This window comes from Arvicola amphibius, chromosome 2 (assembly GCF_903992535.2).
Source record: "Arvicola amphibius chromosome 2, mArvAmp1.2, whole genome shotgun sequence".
Lineage (NCBI taxonomy): Eukaryota > Metazoa > Chordata > Mammalia > Rodentia > Cricetidae > Arvicola > Arvicola amphibius.
In genome coordinates this window covers 3791008-3805715 of record NC_052048.2, presented here as the reverse complement: position 1 = coordinate 3805715, position 14708 = coordinate 3791008, and the positions used below count along the sequence as shown (strand labels likewise).

The 14708-nt window shown below is 48.8% G+C and overlaps 1 protein-coding gene across 1 annotated transcript in view; it reads right to left on the bottom strand.

Annotated features, from left to right (window-relative positions):
• Nucleotides 1-11160, bottom strand: part of Itpr2 (inositol 1,4,5-trisphosphate receptor type 2) — a 391594-nt gene extending 380434 nt beyond the window's left edge. The window contains 1 exon segment of the mRNA XM_038317812.2: nucleotides 10770-11160. Within this exon segment, the coding sequence (XP_038173740.1) occupies nucleotides 10770-10861 (92 nt within the window). The 5' untranslated portion in view covers nucleotides 10862-11160.
• Nucleotides 11161-14708: the final 3548 nt, after the last annotated feature.

The following is a 14708-nucleotide window of genomic DNA, read 5'->3' as shown; positions in this document are numbered from 1 at the left end:
GAAAGACTATTACACCATCTGCCTCCATGAGGTACCTGGAATAGGCAAATTCATAGAGATAGAAAGGAGTTCACAAGTTACCAAGAACCGCAAAGAGGATGTGGACTTGGGCCTGAATGGTACAGGTTTTCTGACATGCAGAAGTGCTGGCTGCCTACACTGCAGATGTACCTGCTGCCCTTAGGCTGATGGCACACTTACGGCAGCTAAGATATCAAACAATATATGTACTATATCACGATTTACTTCAAAAGGCCCTACGTGTTTACTACGGCTTTCCTTGCTTGCCTACAAGTTGTGGCATTTCATTCAGGCCAAGTTCCTTTCCCGCTGTGGCCCACACTACGCTGCCCGGGGAATAGCAGAAGACACAGCTGAGCTCGGAGATTTCCTTGCTAGCCAGATGGGGGCATTGCCACTTGCCTTCCTGGCTGTGTGATGTCCTAACTAGATTTTTCTGTTATGATAAACACCGTGACCAGAAACAGTCCGGGGAGGAAATGGTTTGCTCGCGTTCACAGGTTAGAGTCCATCATTGGGGAAATCTGGGCAGGAGTTCAAGGCAGATGCTTAAAGCAGAAACACAGGCCGGGCCACCGACATAGAGATGGCCCACGGTGGACTGGGCATTCTTATACCTATTATCAAGTTTTTTAAAGTCCCCATTGTCATGCCCACAAACCTATCTGATGGTAGCAATTCTTTAATTTAATCTTCTCAGGTATGTCAAGTGGACAGCCAAGATTAGCCATCACAGTAGTGACTCCTTCCTAACCCACGTGAAAATGAGTTCCATCAGCCTGTAATCTAAAAATTAACACGAGAGACAGAGAACGCAGAAACCGCTGGTCCCCGTGCACGTTCACGCTGCTATCCAGTGAGACGGTTCCTCCGTCCAGAGCCCCCTGGCCACGCTTCTCTGCCTCCCTACGGCTCGCCTGGAGTCCTCCCTTCAATTGCCTTGAGTTTCCTAAATGTCCTTGAAAAGGCATTTCCTGCTCCTGAGCTGGCCAGGGATGGTTTCTATTTATCCCCCAACAAAGAGCCTAACACAGCCTGTCATTCAGTGCTCCCGGTTTATCTAGTGGGCAGCAGTCTGAGCAGGTGGCCGCCAGTAAGAGCAGGGGTGCAGGGGACCCTGAAAACTGTCACACCGGCTCTCAAGACAACTCACTGCAAGGTTCGCAAATGACTTAACTGAGCATGGCTGGAGCAGGGACTGGGGGCCAACTGGCTCTCAGAACCCTCGGGGATGAGACAATAGCTGGTTTATCCAAGCTAACAGATGACTTCCAGGCTTGTTTAAGGTTGTAATCTTTAGTTAGATTTTGTTTATCTTTTGATCCTATGGCTTGTTTATATTGAGCCCTGAGGATCCATAGGCACTCTGCACGAAGTGTTCAGCCCTCTTCTCAGCAGGGGGTGCTTCGTGAGCAGCTGCAGGGTCCCCCAGACACTTCTCTGGGGCTCCACCCTTAACGACTATGGTAACTAACAAAGTCCTGCGCTTGATAATCAGCACAGACAGATTATCTTCTGGCGATACTTTAACAGTACAAGCATCTTACTTCAGAGAGGACCTCACTCAGTAACGTGTGTCTGAATTCTAAGAATTTAGATGTGAGCTTAGATTACGCCGTGTGGACTTCCCCTGCGTTTAGGCGAATCTGTAACCTTGGTCACTCTTTGAAATAGCAAAACCGAGCAGGAAGGAGAAGGGCAGGGGAACTGCGAGTTAAAAATAATTAAGAATGACTTCAAATCAGGTGTGGTGATGCACACCTATAATCCCAGCACACAGAGGATGAGTCCAAGTTTAAGGCCAGCCTGCACTACGTATTGCATTCCAGGCCAGCCTGGGCTACAATATGAAATTCTACCTTATAAAAATATCATTTTAGATAAGATTTTTTTTTCCAAAGTTTCCAGAAAAGCTGGAGACAGTCAATAAGAGGCAGTTTATAGGGACAACAAGGGCTACGCAGCCCTGGGTTGGAGACCTGGGAGAGGGGAGAAGTCTGGAATCCACAAGGTGGGCGCTCTCTCTAAAAGCATCTCTCCTTCTCAGTCAGGCTCCCAGGTCCCAGGATCATCACCACAGGCTCTGTGAACCCAGCAGACACTACAGTGTCTGGAAGGTGTCAGGATAGTCACAGAGAGTCTGAACCAAGCTCAAACGTCTCTCCTGGGTGAAGCGTGGAAAACGTGTTCAGACTATACTTCTATCTCTGCTGGTCTCAACAATATCAGAATGTTCGCTTTGTGAGCTTCAGAGCTACTCAAATCAATAGCAAATCTTCACTGATTTTTGAGAAATGAAACAAGACAATGTCAAGAATGTGCCATCGGCTGTGGGTGACACCAGGACACAAATACCCATCCGTCGTGGTAAGCCTGAAAGCTGGGCTCACACGGCAGCGCCTCCCTGAAGCCCCCTCAACCAGGCTGGACCAGCAGAACAGGAAGAAGTGTGGTTCTCCCAATCCCTGGCGAATTCTCTAGCCTCCCCGTGACATTTGAAAGGAACTACCTGACAGGGCTCTTCATAACTCATCTCTGTTGCTAGTTACTAAATTCATCCACAGCTGTTCATTAAACACCTACTAGGCTTCAGAGAGCTCTCACTATAACTTGGAAATTGTCTGGTGCTGGGACCGAAAGGCTTCAAAAGACACAAAAATACTTGGTGGTTTCTAGTCTTGAGAGCAAAGATGTTGGATGTGTTCATGTCCCCACGGATCCCTATTACTGCAAGTTCTCAAAGGGAAGCCAGATTTGGTTTTATTTTGTTTTGAAGACAGGGTTTCTCTGTGTAGCCCTGGCTGTCCTAGAACTCACTCTGTAGACCAGGATGGTCTTGAACTCACAGAGATCCACCTGTCTCTGCCTTCCAAATGTTGGGATTAAAGGCGTGTGCCACTATCGCCCAGCCTGGGAAGCCAGCTTTTAAGGATTTACACTATCTCTTGAGCCTGAAAGCCTAGCTTGTCATAAAGGCTCTCAACAACAACGGGTGAATGAATGAATGAAGAGTAAACAAATGAGCTAATCAAAAAATCCACAGGGTACTTCAGCGCTAAGCACTTTATCGGGCAGTCACATAAACGTGTTTTACGACAACGTATTTCCAATTTTATCACTAAAAATGTTTTTATTTTGAACAGTCTGCCATCTTAACCCATTCTCCTATATTTAAGATGAAGCTCTATAGACAAGTGATGCTCTAAGTATGTGACAGCTATTCTAACCAATTATTGAATATAATTTGGAGAGCACTCACTGCCCCACTTCAGAAACAGCCAACTAAAACACTCCTGGTTTATTTCAACCACACACCAACAAAACACCGCCACAGACTGAAGTCGCAGACGCTGGTTCAGTCAAGAGCAGTCTTAGCGGGACGATTACTAAAGCAACCAATGAGCCATGCGCAGAAGTATATGTCTTACCTGCAGAACAAGCTCCGAAGGCAAGGCAGACTGCACATCCACTTAATAAAGCACATGTCATAAATGCTCAGCATTTCTGGTCAGACAAACATTTTCCATGTTTAGAACATTAACAGCAACTAATATCCAAGCTTAAGTAATAACCGCGGCTATGTTCCCTAGTTTGAGGTTTTCCTCCACTGACTGTGACCGGGAAAACACTTCATTTATATTTTTCAAAGTAAATACTGTTCATTAAGAGTAATAAGAAACTAAAGGATCCTTAGAGACTATAAAGACCCTGTCTCAAAAAAAGTATTAATTATTAATTAACTAAGTGAAATTTACAGCTATTGTTTGCCCTGTAAGCCTGTGATATAAATTTATGGTCACACGTCTTGCCTATGATGGCGTGCCCCGTACCTGTGATGCAGTGTGTGGGTTTAGGTCTGTGTCACACGCCTATGATTGCGTGCCCCGTACCTGTGATGCAGTGTGGGACTTTAGGTCCGTGTCACACGTCTGGCTATGATGGCGTGCCCTGTACCTGTGATGTAGTGTGTGGGTTTAGGCCTGTAGTCCTCTGTCTACATTCCCTGTTACTTCCTCACCAGTTACACAGGAACAGTCCCAAGGGAGCAATTGCAGAAGAGCTGCAGAGTTCCTCCGGCCCTGAGAAAAAGAAGCCTGTAATCTCGTCCCTCTCCAGCCAAGTGCTGGGCATGTGAGACACGAAAGGACCTCCGGGTTAATACAGCACCCAGGGCTGGAGAGATGACTCAGTGGTTAGAGCACTGGCTGCTCTTCCAGAGGATCCAGGTTCAGTTCCCAGCACCCACCTGGTGGCTCACGACCATCTGAAGCTCCAGTTCCTGATGATCCTGTGCCCACTTCTGGTCTCTGCTGGCATGGGGCAAACACACGGTGCACAGACACACATTCAGCACTCGCATGTACATATAAATAAATAAATGTAAAATTGTTTTCATCTTTAAAGGCGTGTTGAGAAAAGCCAGGATATCTGCACATTTGTAGCAAAGAACAAAGTCTACAGCTTACAGTTTTGCTATGGGAACAATTTTTAAAATTATAATGGAAATGACCGTTAAATAAAAATTTTAAAAGAAACCTACACATCTTTAAATGCCAAAAAAAAAGTGTTCCACAGGTTGAAATAAAAAAAATACAGTAGGACATAAAAGCTCTTGCTTCCTTCCCAGACTTGTGAGGCAGAGCTGGGAGAATCACTGTTGTCTGGAGGCAGCCTGAGACCACACAGGGAGACCCTAGGTCTACAGCATCCTGAGACCGCACAGGGAGACCCTAGGTCTACAGCATCAAAAACAAAACAACAGCAATGAAAAATTAAACCAAGAAGCAGAAATGCAAGGGGCCATGGCTGGAACAACACAATCTGCATTTTCATGTCCACTTGTGGAGGAATCGGAAGCAGAACCATGTGACGCATCTCATGTCCCACACTGAACACGTAACAGCTGAAGAGACACGTTAGTTGAACTGGCCAAATAAAGCAAGAGATAAAATAAGGTGTCAGGGACCATTGTCCTAAGATTTGTCAGGGACAGATAGCAGGGGTCATTGCCCTAAGGATGTTTGTGGAGAACCCGCCCTACATCCCAACTATCTTGAGAACTATTTGTTTACAGAACCCGCCCCATATTCCAACTATCTTGAAAAATGTTAATGGAATCACATGTTTCGGCTTACACCAGGGGTGCTGACTGATGACCTTCGCTACCCCTGCAAAGTTCCTTCCTACCCCTACCTCCACCCCATTCAAGGGCTATATAAACTGTAGCCTTCACCCTAATAAACGAGACCTTGACAATAGAATCTTGCTTGGTCTTGTTCTCTCTCCAGCCCATGTTCTTTCAGGTAGCGCCTCTTCAGGACCCCTGAATAGCTGACCCGCCCGTGGGGTACAATAAGGACCCCAGTGTTTCTGTCACACTAAGAGACCACTAAGATTGATTGAGGTCAGAGTGCCAACCGCTGGTCACCTGGCAGCTATAACTATGCCCTTAACTGGTCATGTAGTCTAGGTTCTTGGTAGGATAGCAATGACTGAAACGCACACATACAAATGCACGTGTGTCTGAATGCAGTTACACACACACACACACACACACACACACACTTCCTAATCAGAAACCCTGTGACTAGACAGGGAAGGAAGCACAAGCTGCACCTGGTTCTACCACCCTGCCACCCTGCCACGCCGCTACCCCGCTATTCCAGCACCCCGCTACCCTGCTATCCCAGCACCCCACTACCCCGCTATCCCAGCACCCCGCTACCCTGCTATCCCAGCACCTCGCTACCCCGCTATCCCAGCACCCCACTACCCTGCTATCCCAGCACCCCGCTACCCTGCTATCCCAGCACCCCACCATCCCGCCACCCTGCAACCCTGCCACCACCCACCACCCCACTCTACACTCTATACCCCACCCCACCCTCAGAACACCTGATTATGGATGCAGTCAGAAACAGGGATATCTACTAGGAGCTGTGGCATCGACTTGGGGAGAATAGGGCTTATAATTGGAAAAAATAAAAAACCAGACGATCAATTAACTGCAATGGAAACTACACAGTGTATTTTCAATCCCTCCTTACAGGAGGAGGAGGAGGAGGAGGAGGAGGAGGAGGAGGAGGAGGAGGAGGAGGAGGAGGAGGAGGAGGAGGAGGAGGAGGAGGAGGAGGAGAAAACTATAACTCTAAGATATCACTAAAAAAAGAAAAAAATCTGTTCATTCAAAATATATACACCATGTAGGATGTAAGGTAGTTTTCCCATTAAGTAAATACAAGGTTATCTTATACAGATCTTTAGATAAAAACTTACATTAAGAAACATCAGTTTGGGTGTGGTGGCACACGCCGTTAAAGCCAGCACTCAGAAGGCAAAGATAGACAGACCTCTCTGAGTCCAAGGCTAGCCTGGTCTACAGGGGAGTTCTTGGACAGCCAGGTCTACAAACAAAAAAACAAACAAACAAAAAACAAAAAACACTGTCTCTAAGTTATAACTATCACTCAAAGGAAGCAGGAAGAAGCTTGAATACTTGCAACTGCAGTGTTCAAGGGACTTTAACACTACCCTGAAGGGTCAGTGGGATGGTTAGTGAACACTAGCTTCCCTCCTTGGGACCTGTCCCGCCATGAAAGAGTGAACTGAACCCCGCGTGGCTGTGGCACTCACAGAGAGAACTACATTTTCAGTCACACTCAGGCTGATGTGCAAAGAGACACCGATAGGAGCAAGGTCACGTGCTGATTAGCAGCAGGCCCAAGACAACAGACACAAGGAGCAGAAGGGTGAAGAAATCCATGGAGATCAGCAGCTCAGAGACAAGGAGACAGCTGTGGCTCTGCTCTGACGGCCCGAAAATCTCTAACAATTACCCTGTGACAAGGAAGGAATAGTTCAACAACCACCTAGGCAAGATGTCACTTGTGAGGCTCCACAGACTAGGCCTGCTCTTGCAGAAGACCGGGATTCAATTCCCAGCACCTACATGGCAGCTCAGAGCCATCTGTAACTCCAGTTCTGGGATTCCAGGGACCTCGTCTGACCTCCACAGGCATGGCACACACGTGCCACACAGATATACACGAGGCAAAACCCCCATGCACACAAAATAATAAGATAAAACACTTTTTAAAATATTGTTTGGCTTGGGAATACACCCTTCGGTTCCCCAAGATAAATAAAGTCCTACACATTGAAATCATGCATGAAAAGATCACATTGGCATGAAAGGGTACCATGGAGGGAGGGGAAAGAGAAACAAACAAACAAAAGTGTTTGGAAAATACCATAATGAAGCCTAATTCTTTATAAGCTAATTAAAAAAAAAACTTTAAAAAAAGTAACCATGCCTAGCCACAAACAATAAAAGAGTAACCATGCCTAGCCACAAACAATAAAAAAGTAACCATGCCTAGCCACAAACAATAAAAAGAACCTACACAACTGTCCCTGTTTGTCCCCTACAGGCCCCTGTGTCTCTCCCGTCACTGCTGGGCAGGGCCAAGGGAAGGCTCTGTCTTAGCTTACTTTCCTGGTGTGGGTTGTAACACTAACCATAAAGTTACCTGAGTGTACTTGACTTAGAGGTTACATCTTTAAGGGAATCAAGACAACAGCTCGAGGCAGAAGCCCGGAGGCAGGAACTGAGGCACAAGTCACTGAGACATGCTCTTTACCTCCTTCCTGGCTTGCTCTTCCAGGCTTGTCTGGCGCTCCCCAGGACCACCAGCCCGGTGTTGATTCTGCCCAGAGTGGACTGGGCTTTCCCACATAAATCATTAATTAAGAAAATTCCCTACAGACTCGTCCATAGACCAATCTGACAGAGGCAATTCTTTAACTGATACTGCTTCTTGCTAGGTGATTGTAGTTTGCCCTAAGTTGACAAAATCTATCCAGCAGAGACTCTGTCCTTCACATGTGCAGCACACACACACACACACGCACACTTACACACATGTGCACACATACATACACATGCACACTTACACACATGCATGCACATATGCACATGTACACTTACACACATGCACACTTACACACACATGCACACTTACACACACACAGGGTGGTGAGTCACTGGGAGCACACCCTAACCCTGTCCCCCTGATCACAGGCACCTGCCATCTATACTATGCCACTGTCATTCCAAAGCAACAGAATCCATAGACTGTAGAACTGAAGCCTCCAAACTGTGAGGACAAACTAGTTCCCTCCATGCAACTGAAAACCTCAAGTACTTTTCTATAAAAGGGGGACATTGGCCCTATATTCTGGAACCTTAATTAAATCATCACAAAATTAAGAGTAATTATTTTTCAGTACTTGAAACATCTCACTCCTGAATTTTGAAAAAATTATTTTATAAGACAGAATCCCTAGTTACCAAATTACATATTAATTTTAAAAAATCAATGGGATGATTTGCATTAGAACTTAAGTCTCGTGAGATGTGCCAGGCAGTTTCTGGAAGCATCTTTGAAGTTTCTACATCATTTGCGTATCTCACGTACAACATTGTTTGTGTTGACGTGACAATAAAAATCTCAGGTTGAACATTATTAGATAGTGCCCAGATGTGAAAGAAATAGCAGGCTTTTCTAAACAGCAGCAGGTATAAAGACGTCAGTGTTTGTCAAGGAAAATGCCACAGGACCTTTCTACTGTGTCTTACTTCATTAGATTTAAACTCACGCAGAACCCACTGAAGTCCACGTCACTGGGCTGGCCCGGAGTGCCCTTTGAACATCATTCACCAAGAGCCAGAAAATTCTATCAGGGGACATTGCAACGACTTCTGTAACTGCCCTTTGAAAGCCTGTTGACAAGGGAGTGCAGGGTCAACCACACTAACTGCCTGACCTCTGCAGTTCTATGACCTTCCTGAGCCTCCCAGAAGTCTACTTCAAAAGACAGCTATCCAATCAGAGCCGCAAGCTCCACCCAGGGCAGCATGTCCAAGACTGTCTTCAACTTGGACTCTGCCTTGCCAGTCATCTCAACACTATTATCTCGCAACTAGGGAATGACACATTCTGCGAACTCATTCTAAAGAAACTTGACTTCCACATCGGCAGCAAGAAAACACTGGGCACGAGAAGCAGCAGCGCTGGCGCCACTGTGCAGGCTGCAGTAACAACGCTCACGCTCATTCTTCTGCCTGAAGTTAGCATGTGAAAGCCAGGAGTCTAAGGCAGGAGGAGGGTTCTGGCTTTGGACACAAGTGCTCTCCGCTTCTTGAGTTGGTCACTTCTGGTCTCAACAGTGCCTAGAAACAAATGCCACGGCTGTGGAAGCTGACCACCCAACCCTTCCAGTATTTGTTTCCTATGTTACCCACGTGTAACCTTGCCGGGTCAGAAACAGAGTGCGTCCTAACCCTTGAACTCTTGCCTAGTCTGGGTGGTGCTAATTACTGCATCAGCTAATTACCTGGTGAATGCGGTCATTATAGCTCTGCCGTGCTAAGCACTTTGCCTCTCTTACCTCCTTGCTCCCCGCCCCCTTATGGAGAAACCACTGGGTCCCACTTTTAGACACCAGGAGATGGAAGCCCAGATAGATTTCCTAACCTGGCTAGGGACATAAGGTTTGCAAGTCAAAGGGTGGGAATTACAGCCCAAACCCCTTTCTAGAGACCCTCTTGTTGGCTACTAACTGGCAGACACCTTCCATGTCTGCCAAGGCCCAAGAGCAAGTCTGACAGAATTCATCGGCAAAGCCATATCCTGAACCCAAACTGCACTTGAGGTATGAATTCTCTCAGCACAACTGGACCCAGTGGAAACACTTGCCTAAATTCTTCCACACTTCCATCTCAGGAGTAACGCAGATGGACGAGATATACGATTAAACCTTCCTTCCTTCCTGAAGTCTGGGGGAAGAACAGGAACTGCGACTTCCAGGGAAGGCCCGGGCAGGCAACACTGTCACCGAAAAGATCTCCCTCACAGCCCAGGGGACAGGACTCCAAAATTTAACAGCGAGCAGCCACCAGCCTCAAGTCTCCCGGATTAGACAGTCTAAAGAGCCGAGCGTGAAGTAACCCAAAACCACCTGTGTACTAAAATATATCACAGGGCACAGTTAACTATGCATCGGCACGCACACCGTGTAGGAAATTTCTAGAAATCAGAAAAGGTTCTACTTAACCAGCACGCAGGTTTTCTGTAGGATATACATATGTATTTCCCCAATTCAAACGCCAACTCGAATCCACGAGAGCCTGCCTAACAGTTCACTTCATTAGGCTAAGGAGATGGAAAGAGGAAAGAAGATACAAGTTCTAGAACCCGGCTGCCCACGAGGCCAGCTCTGGCAAAGCCAAAGGGGTGAGTCTTCCCTTGGCAAGGCCAAAAGGAAATTACTTCAGCGAAGAGGGGCTGGTGATCTCCTCAAGCAGGACAGCCACTTTAGCACTGTGCGACATCGCCTGCTTTCCTGACCAACGCCAGGGACTTCAACCCACCGCTCTTTCCTTTCCAGCCTGGCGCTGAGAAGGGCGGTGGGGAAGACCAGGAGAAAACACACATTTTAGTCAAAACAAGGCAGAAGACGCTAGGGAAGGCAGCCTCGCGGGGCCTGTCCGGGGCGTGCGAACCACTTCCTCTTCTCGGATGTGTCTCGGGCTGGAGATTACGAAGTTGCTGAGAAGCGCTCGCGGCTTCCTGCGCGCGGGGACCTAGGGAACCCGGGGCTGCCCCAGGCGCAGACCCCGGGACACGCCGCGCGGGAGGGACCGGGACCGGGACAGGCTGGCGCTACCCAGTGCGCGTCCTGCTTACCCCAGGGTGCTGATGAAGCCGTTGACCGAGCCCTCCGCGTAGAGGGACACGATGTCCCCAATGTAGAGGAAGCTGGACATTTTGTCAGACATGCTGCTTCAAGCTCCTGTGGCCGTCCCCGCTGTCTCCGCTGCGCGCAACGGTGAGCTCAGAAAAGTGGGGTCCAAGGAGTCCGAACGGCTCAGCCCGGCGCGCAAGCAGCGAGGCCACTGCTGGGGACACCGCGATGGCCCCGCGCCGCCGTCGCCGCCTCTGCCCTGCCGTAGGTTTCCTGTTCCTGGCGAAGTTCTGTCCTACACCTTCGCTCCTCCTCCCTGGCCCGCGCTCCCTCCGCGGCCCCACAGTGCGCGCCCGGCTGGAGCGGAGCCTCTAGGTCCCCTCGGGGGACTCTCTGGACCAGGTGGCGGTGCCCACGGACCGAGGGGGCGGGGAGGAGCCCCGGGAGGGGGGCGCGCGACCAATCAAGCCTAGGCGGCCGGGGGCGGAGCGGGTCCGGGGCGGGGCCAGCTCCCGGAGGATGGGCCACCCTGAAGCCGCCGGGACAGAGGCTCAGGAACCACGCTGGGCGGCGCTGCAGGGGCGGCGGGGACACGGCCGGCCAGGGACAGGGGCTCTGGGCTCGGAGCGTTCTTGGAGGGGCGGCTCCAGGGTGCACAGCAACAATCTGGAGGGACTTGGGGAAGGGTGGGAAGACAAGACGGTGAGCTCAGGAGGGACCTAGCCGGGCTGGGAAAGGGTACAGTGCAGCCAGCGTAGAGGGGTGGACCCGGAGCACACAGCGACAATCCCTGTTTGCGAAAGGTAAGAGACTTGGAGGGGGTTAGAGGAGAATTGCCAACCCGAGGGCTTGGGTGAAACCGGCCTTGAGGGACACCGACTGGGAAGAGGGTGCAGGGAGCCGCTCTGCATGGGGCGGGACCTGGAGCGCAGTGACCCGTCCGCCTGAGATCACGAGCCTGCAAGCACTGGCGGACAGAGGCGACTGTGGTGTTCGCGCGGTGCAGAGGCCGGAAGACCCCTGACGTGGAAAGTTGGAGTTGGGGTGGATGTATATTTGGGAGGGGAAGTTGTTGTTTGAGAGGAGGAAGGGTTGTGGAAGACACACGGATGGAAAAGAGAAGCTAAAGGGAGGCGGGAATGAGGGGGCGCTCCTGTGGAGTGTGTTCTTGGGTCCGGTTTTTCTCAAGTTCATGGTGGGGTAAAAGGATCTAGCAGCCACAGCTGCGGCGGTGACCACCCTGGCGACCGTCAGTGGGTCACCGAAGCCAGGGACGGCTCAGCAGGGCTGAGCTTTATAACTCCAAATGAAGGTAACTGTGGGTTCCAGCTGCAGGAGCAGGTGACAGCCCTTGTAGCCCCGGAGATGAAGGCGGGACACAAGTCGTGGGTGTCCCCTCTGTTGCGTGTCTAACTCTTAGAGCTCCGTTTTAGAAGTGTTTGTCCTACCCTGCAGAAGCGTGGACGAAGTGAACACCGTGGTGACCGTGACATTAGTCACTCAATAAAAAAAAATAAAAACTGCTGCCCAGGCAATCAGTATAGAGCAAGGGATGTAGAAAAGCAGACAGAGAATGGGCAGGGACATAAGCCAAACTGCCGCTGACCAAAATGCAGAGTTTAGTGGTATCATTTTGCCTTACAGTTCAAAGATGGTTGGGACAGAGAGGTGTTTAGGAAGCCTCCAAGGTAGCACAGAACAATCAGGAAAGGGCAGAGTCTCAGTGCGGGACAAAGCCCACCTCTCCCAGACTCAGCAAGAAGCTAACCGTGTACACATTCCCACTGCCTCTCCCCTCCCCCTCATTCCACTTGAGTCCACAGAAAACAGGAATTTAGTAAGTTCCCTATCAATGATGAGAGTCACCCTGTCTATGTTCGTGGTGTTAGTATTGGGAACCCTCCAAAAGATGGGCCCTGAGTCCTAAAGTCTTGAGGAGACTGATGTCCCTGGAATGGAGGTGGCTGTTATTCAGGGGACTTGCATGCTGTGTTCTGTGATGGTCCTTGCTACCATCCAACGCACGCTTAACAGCTACTGACCTGAATCCCGAAGGCTCCCTAACACAGGCAGGGTGACCTGAACAAATGAGGTATGAATATTTACGCTGACAAACTGATGAAGCCTCAGGCTGGGCTCCCGAGTTCTGGTTCCTAGTGAGATCAGCCTTGACCCGGAGTAGGGTCTCCTAAAAACCAAGAGGTCAGAGGTCCAGGATAGAGGTCCAGTTGCCTAGGGTATGACACCATCTTCCTGAGGCACCTCTCAACACCTTTCTGCCATCTTCTGTTATTTCTGTGCTGCGTCTGTGTGAGTCTGTGTGTATATGTGTTAAGTGGATGTGTCTTTTGTTATTTCTATACTCTGTGTATGTGTGTTACATGGGTGTGTCTATCTTTTATCTCTGCACTGCGTGTGTGTATGTCTGTATGTGTTACATGGATGTGTCTTTTGTTATTTCTGCTGTGTATGTATTACATGAATGTGTCTTTTGTTATTTTTGTTGTCCGTGTATGTGTGCGTGTGTTACATGGATGTGTCTCTTGTTATTTCTGTACTTGTGTGTGTGTTACATGTGTGATATATACACTGTATATACAACTGCAGAGGCCAGAGTTTGGCCTCAGGATATCTTCCTCAGCTGCTTTTCCAACTTGCTGTTTTGTTGCTGATGTGTGGGAAGCTTGAGGGGCATTTGTTTGTTTTGAAGTGGGGTCTCTCACTGAACCGGAAGCTTCCATCAGGTAGCTAACTGCCCAGAGAGTGCTAAGGGTCATCACATGTCCAAACCCCAGTTACAGGGTTAGCTGTGCCTATCATGATGCCCAGCTTTTACATAGGTCCTGGGCCTCAGCCACAGCAAGCACTTCACACCAGAACCACATCCATGACAGCCCAGGCTGACTCACTGCACTGGAAATATCCTGAGAGTGATCAGCATCTGACTTGCTCACCCTTCATGGGGTCCTGAGGGCTGGCATGTGGCTCAGGGGCAAGGCATTGACAAAACATGCACAAGACCCTGGGTTTTAGCTCTAGTACTACAATTTAAATAATGGACTGATAACACAATATTTTGTGGTTTTCATATTTATTTTATTTTATTTATTTTCTTAGTTTTTTGAGACAGGGTTTCTCTGCATAGTCCTGACTGTCCTAGAACTCACTCTGTAGACCAGGCTAGCCTGTGACTTACAAAGTTCCATTTGTCTCTGCCTCCTGAGTAATGGAATTAAAGGCATGTGCTATCACCATCCAGCTAATAAATATTTTATGGTTATTATCTCAAATGAAGAGCAGATGTTGAGAATACAAGGTTAACCAAATGACAGTCTCCTGTGCCACTGAAACCATGAATCACTTCAGCAAAAGTGGCAGTCACCAGCCCTAAAAATCTATAGAGGCAATAAATCAGGCAGAGTGTAATATCTGAGACATTTATTCACAGGGATTGAATGTATTAAAAATGAACTTCCAGTAAAGAGACCAATTCAGTGATCAGTTGGACAGAGTTGTCGAGGATTCGCAAGCTGTCCCCTGAAGCATGAATTCTAATTGGCATTAATAACAAAACCCAGAGTTGGGTATTTAGGAGGTGAAAGCTGAGAGAGGCAGAGCAATCAGCCGCTAGTCCTTACCTCTACAAAATCTCCTCAGACTGAATGCTCAGACTGAGTCCTCAGAATGCATCCGAGCTCGGTCTCCTCCGGCCTTATATTCGTCTCTCTGCCCAACCATGTCTCTCCATTTCTCTAGTGCTGGGATTGAAGGTGTGAGCCACCACTGCCTGGCTGTTTCTCTTTGAGACTGGATCAATCTCTTGTAGCCCAGGGTGGCCTTGAACTTGCAGAGATTCATCTGACTCTGCCTCCCGAGTGCTGGGATTGAAGGTGTGTGCCACCAGTGCCCGGCCTCTATGGCTAACCAGTGGCGTAGCTCTG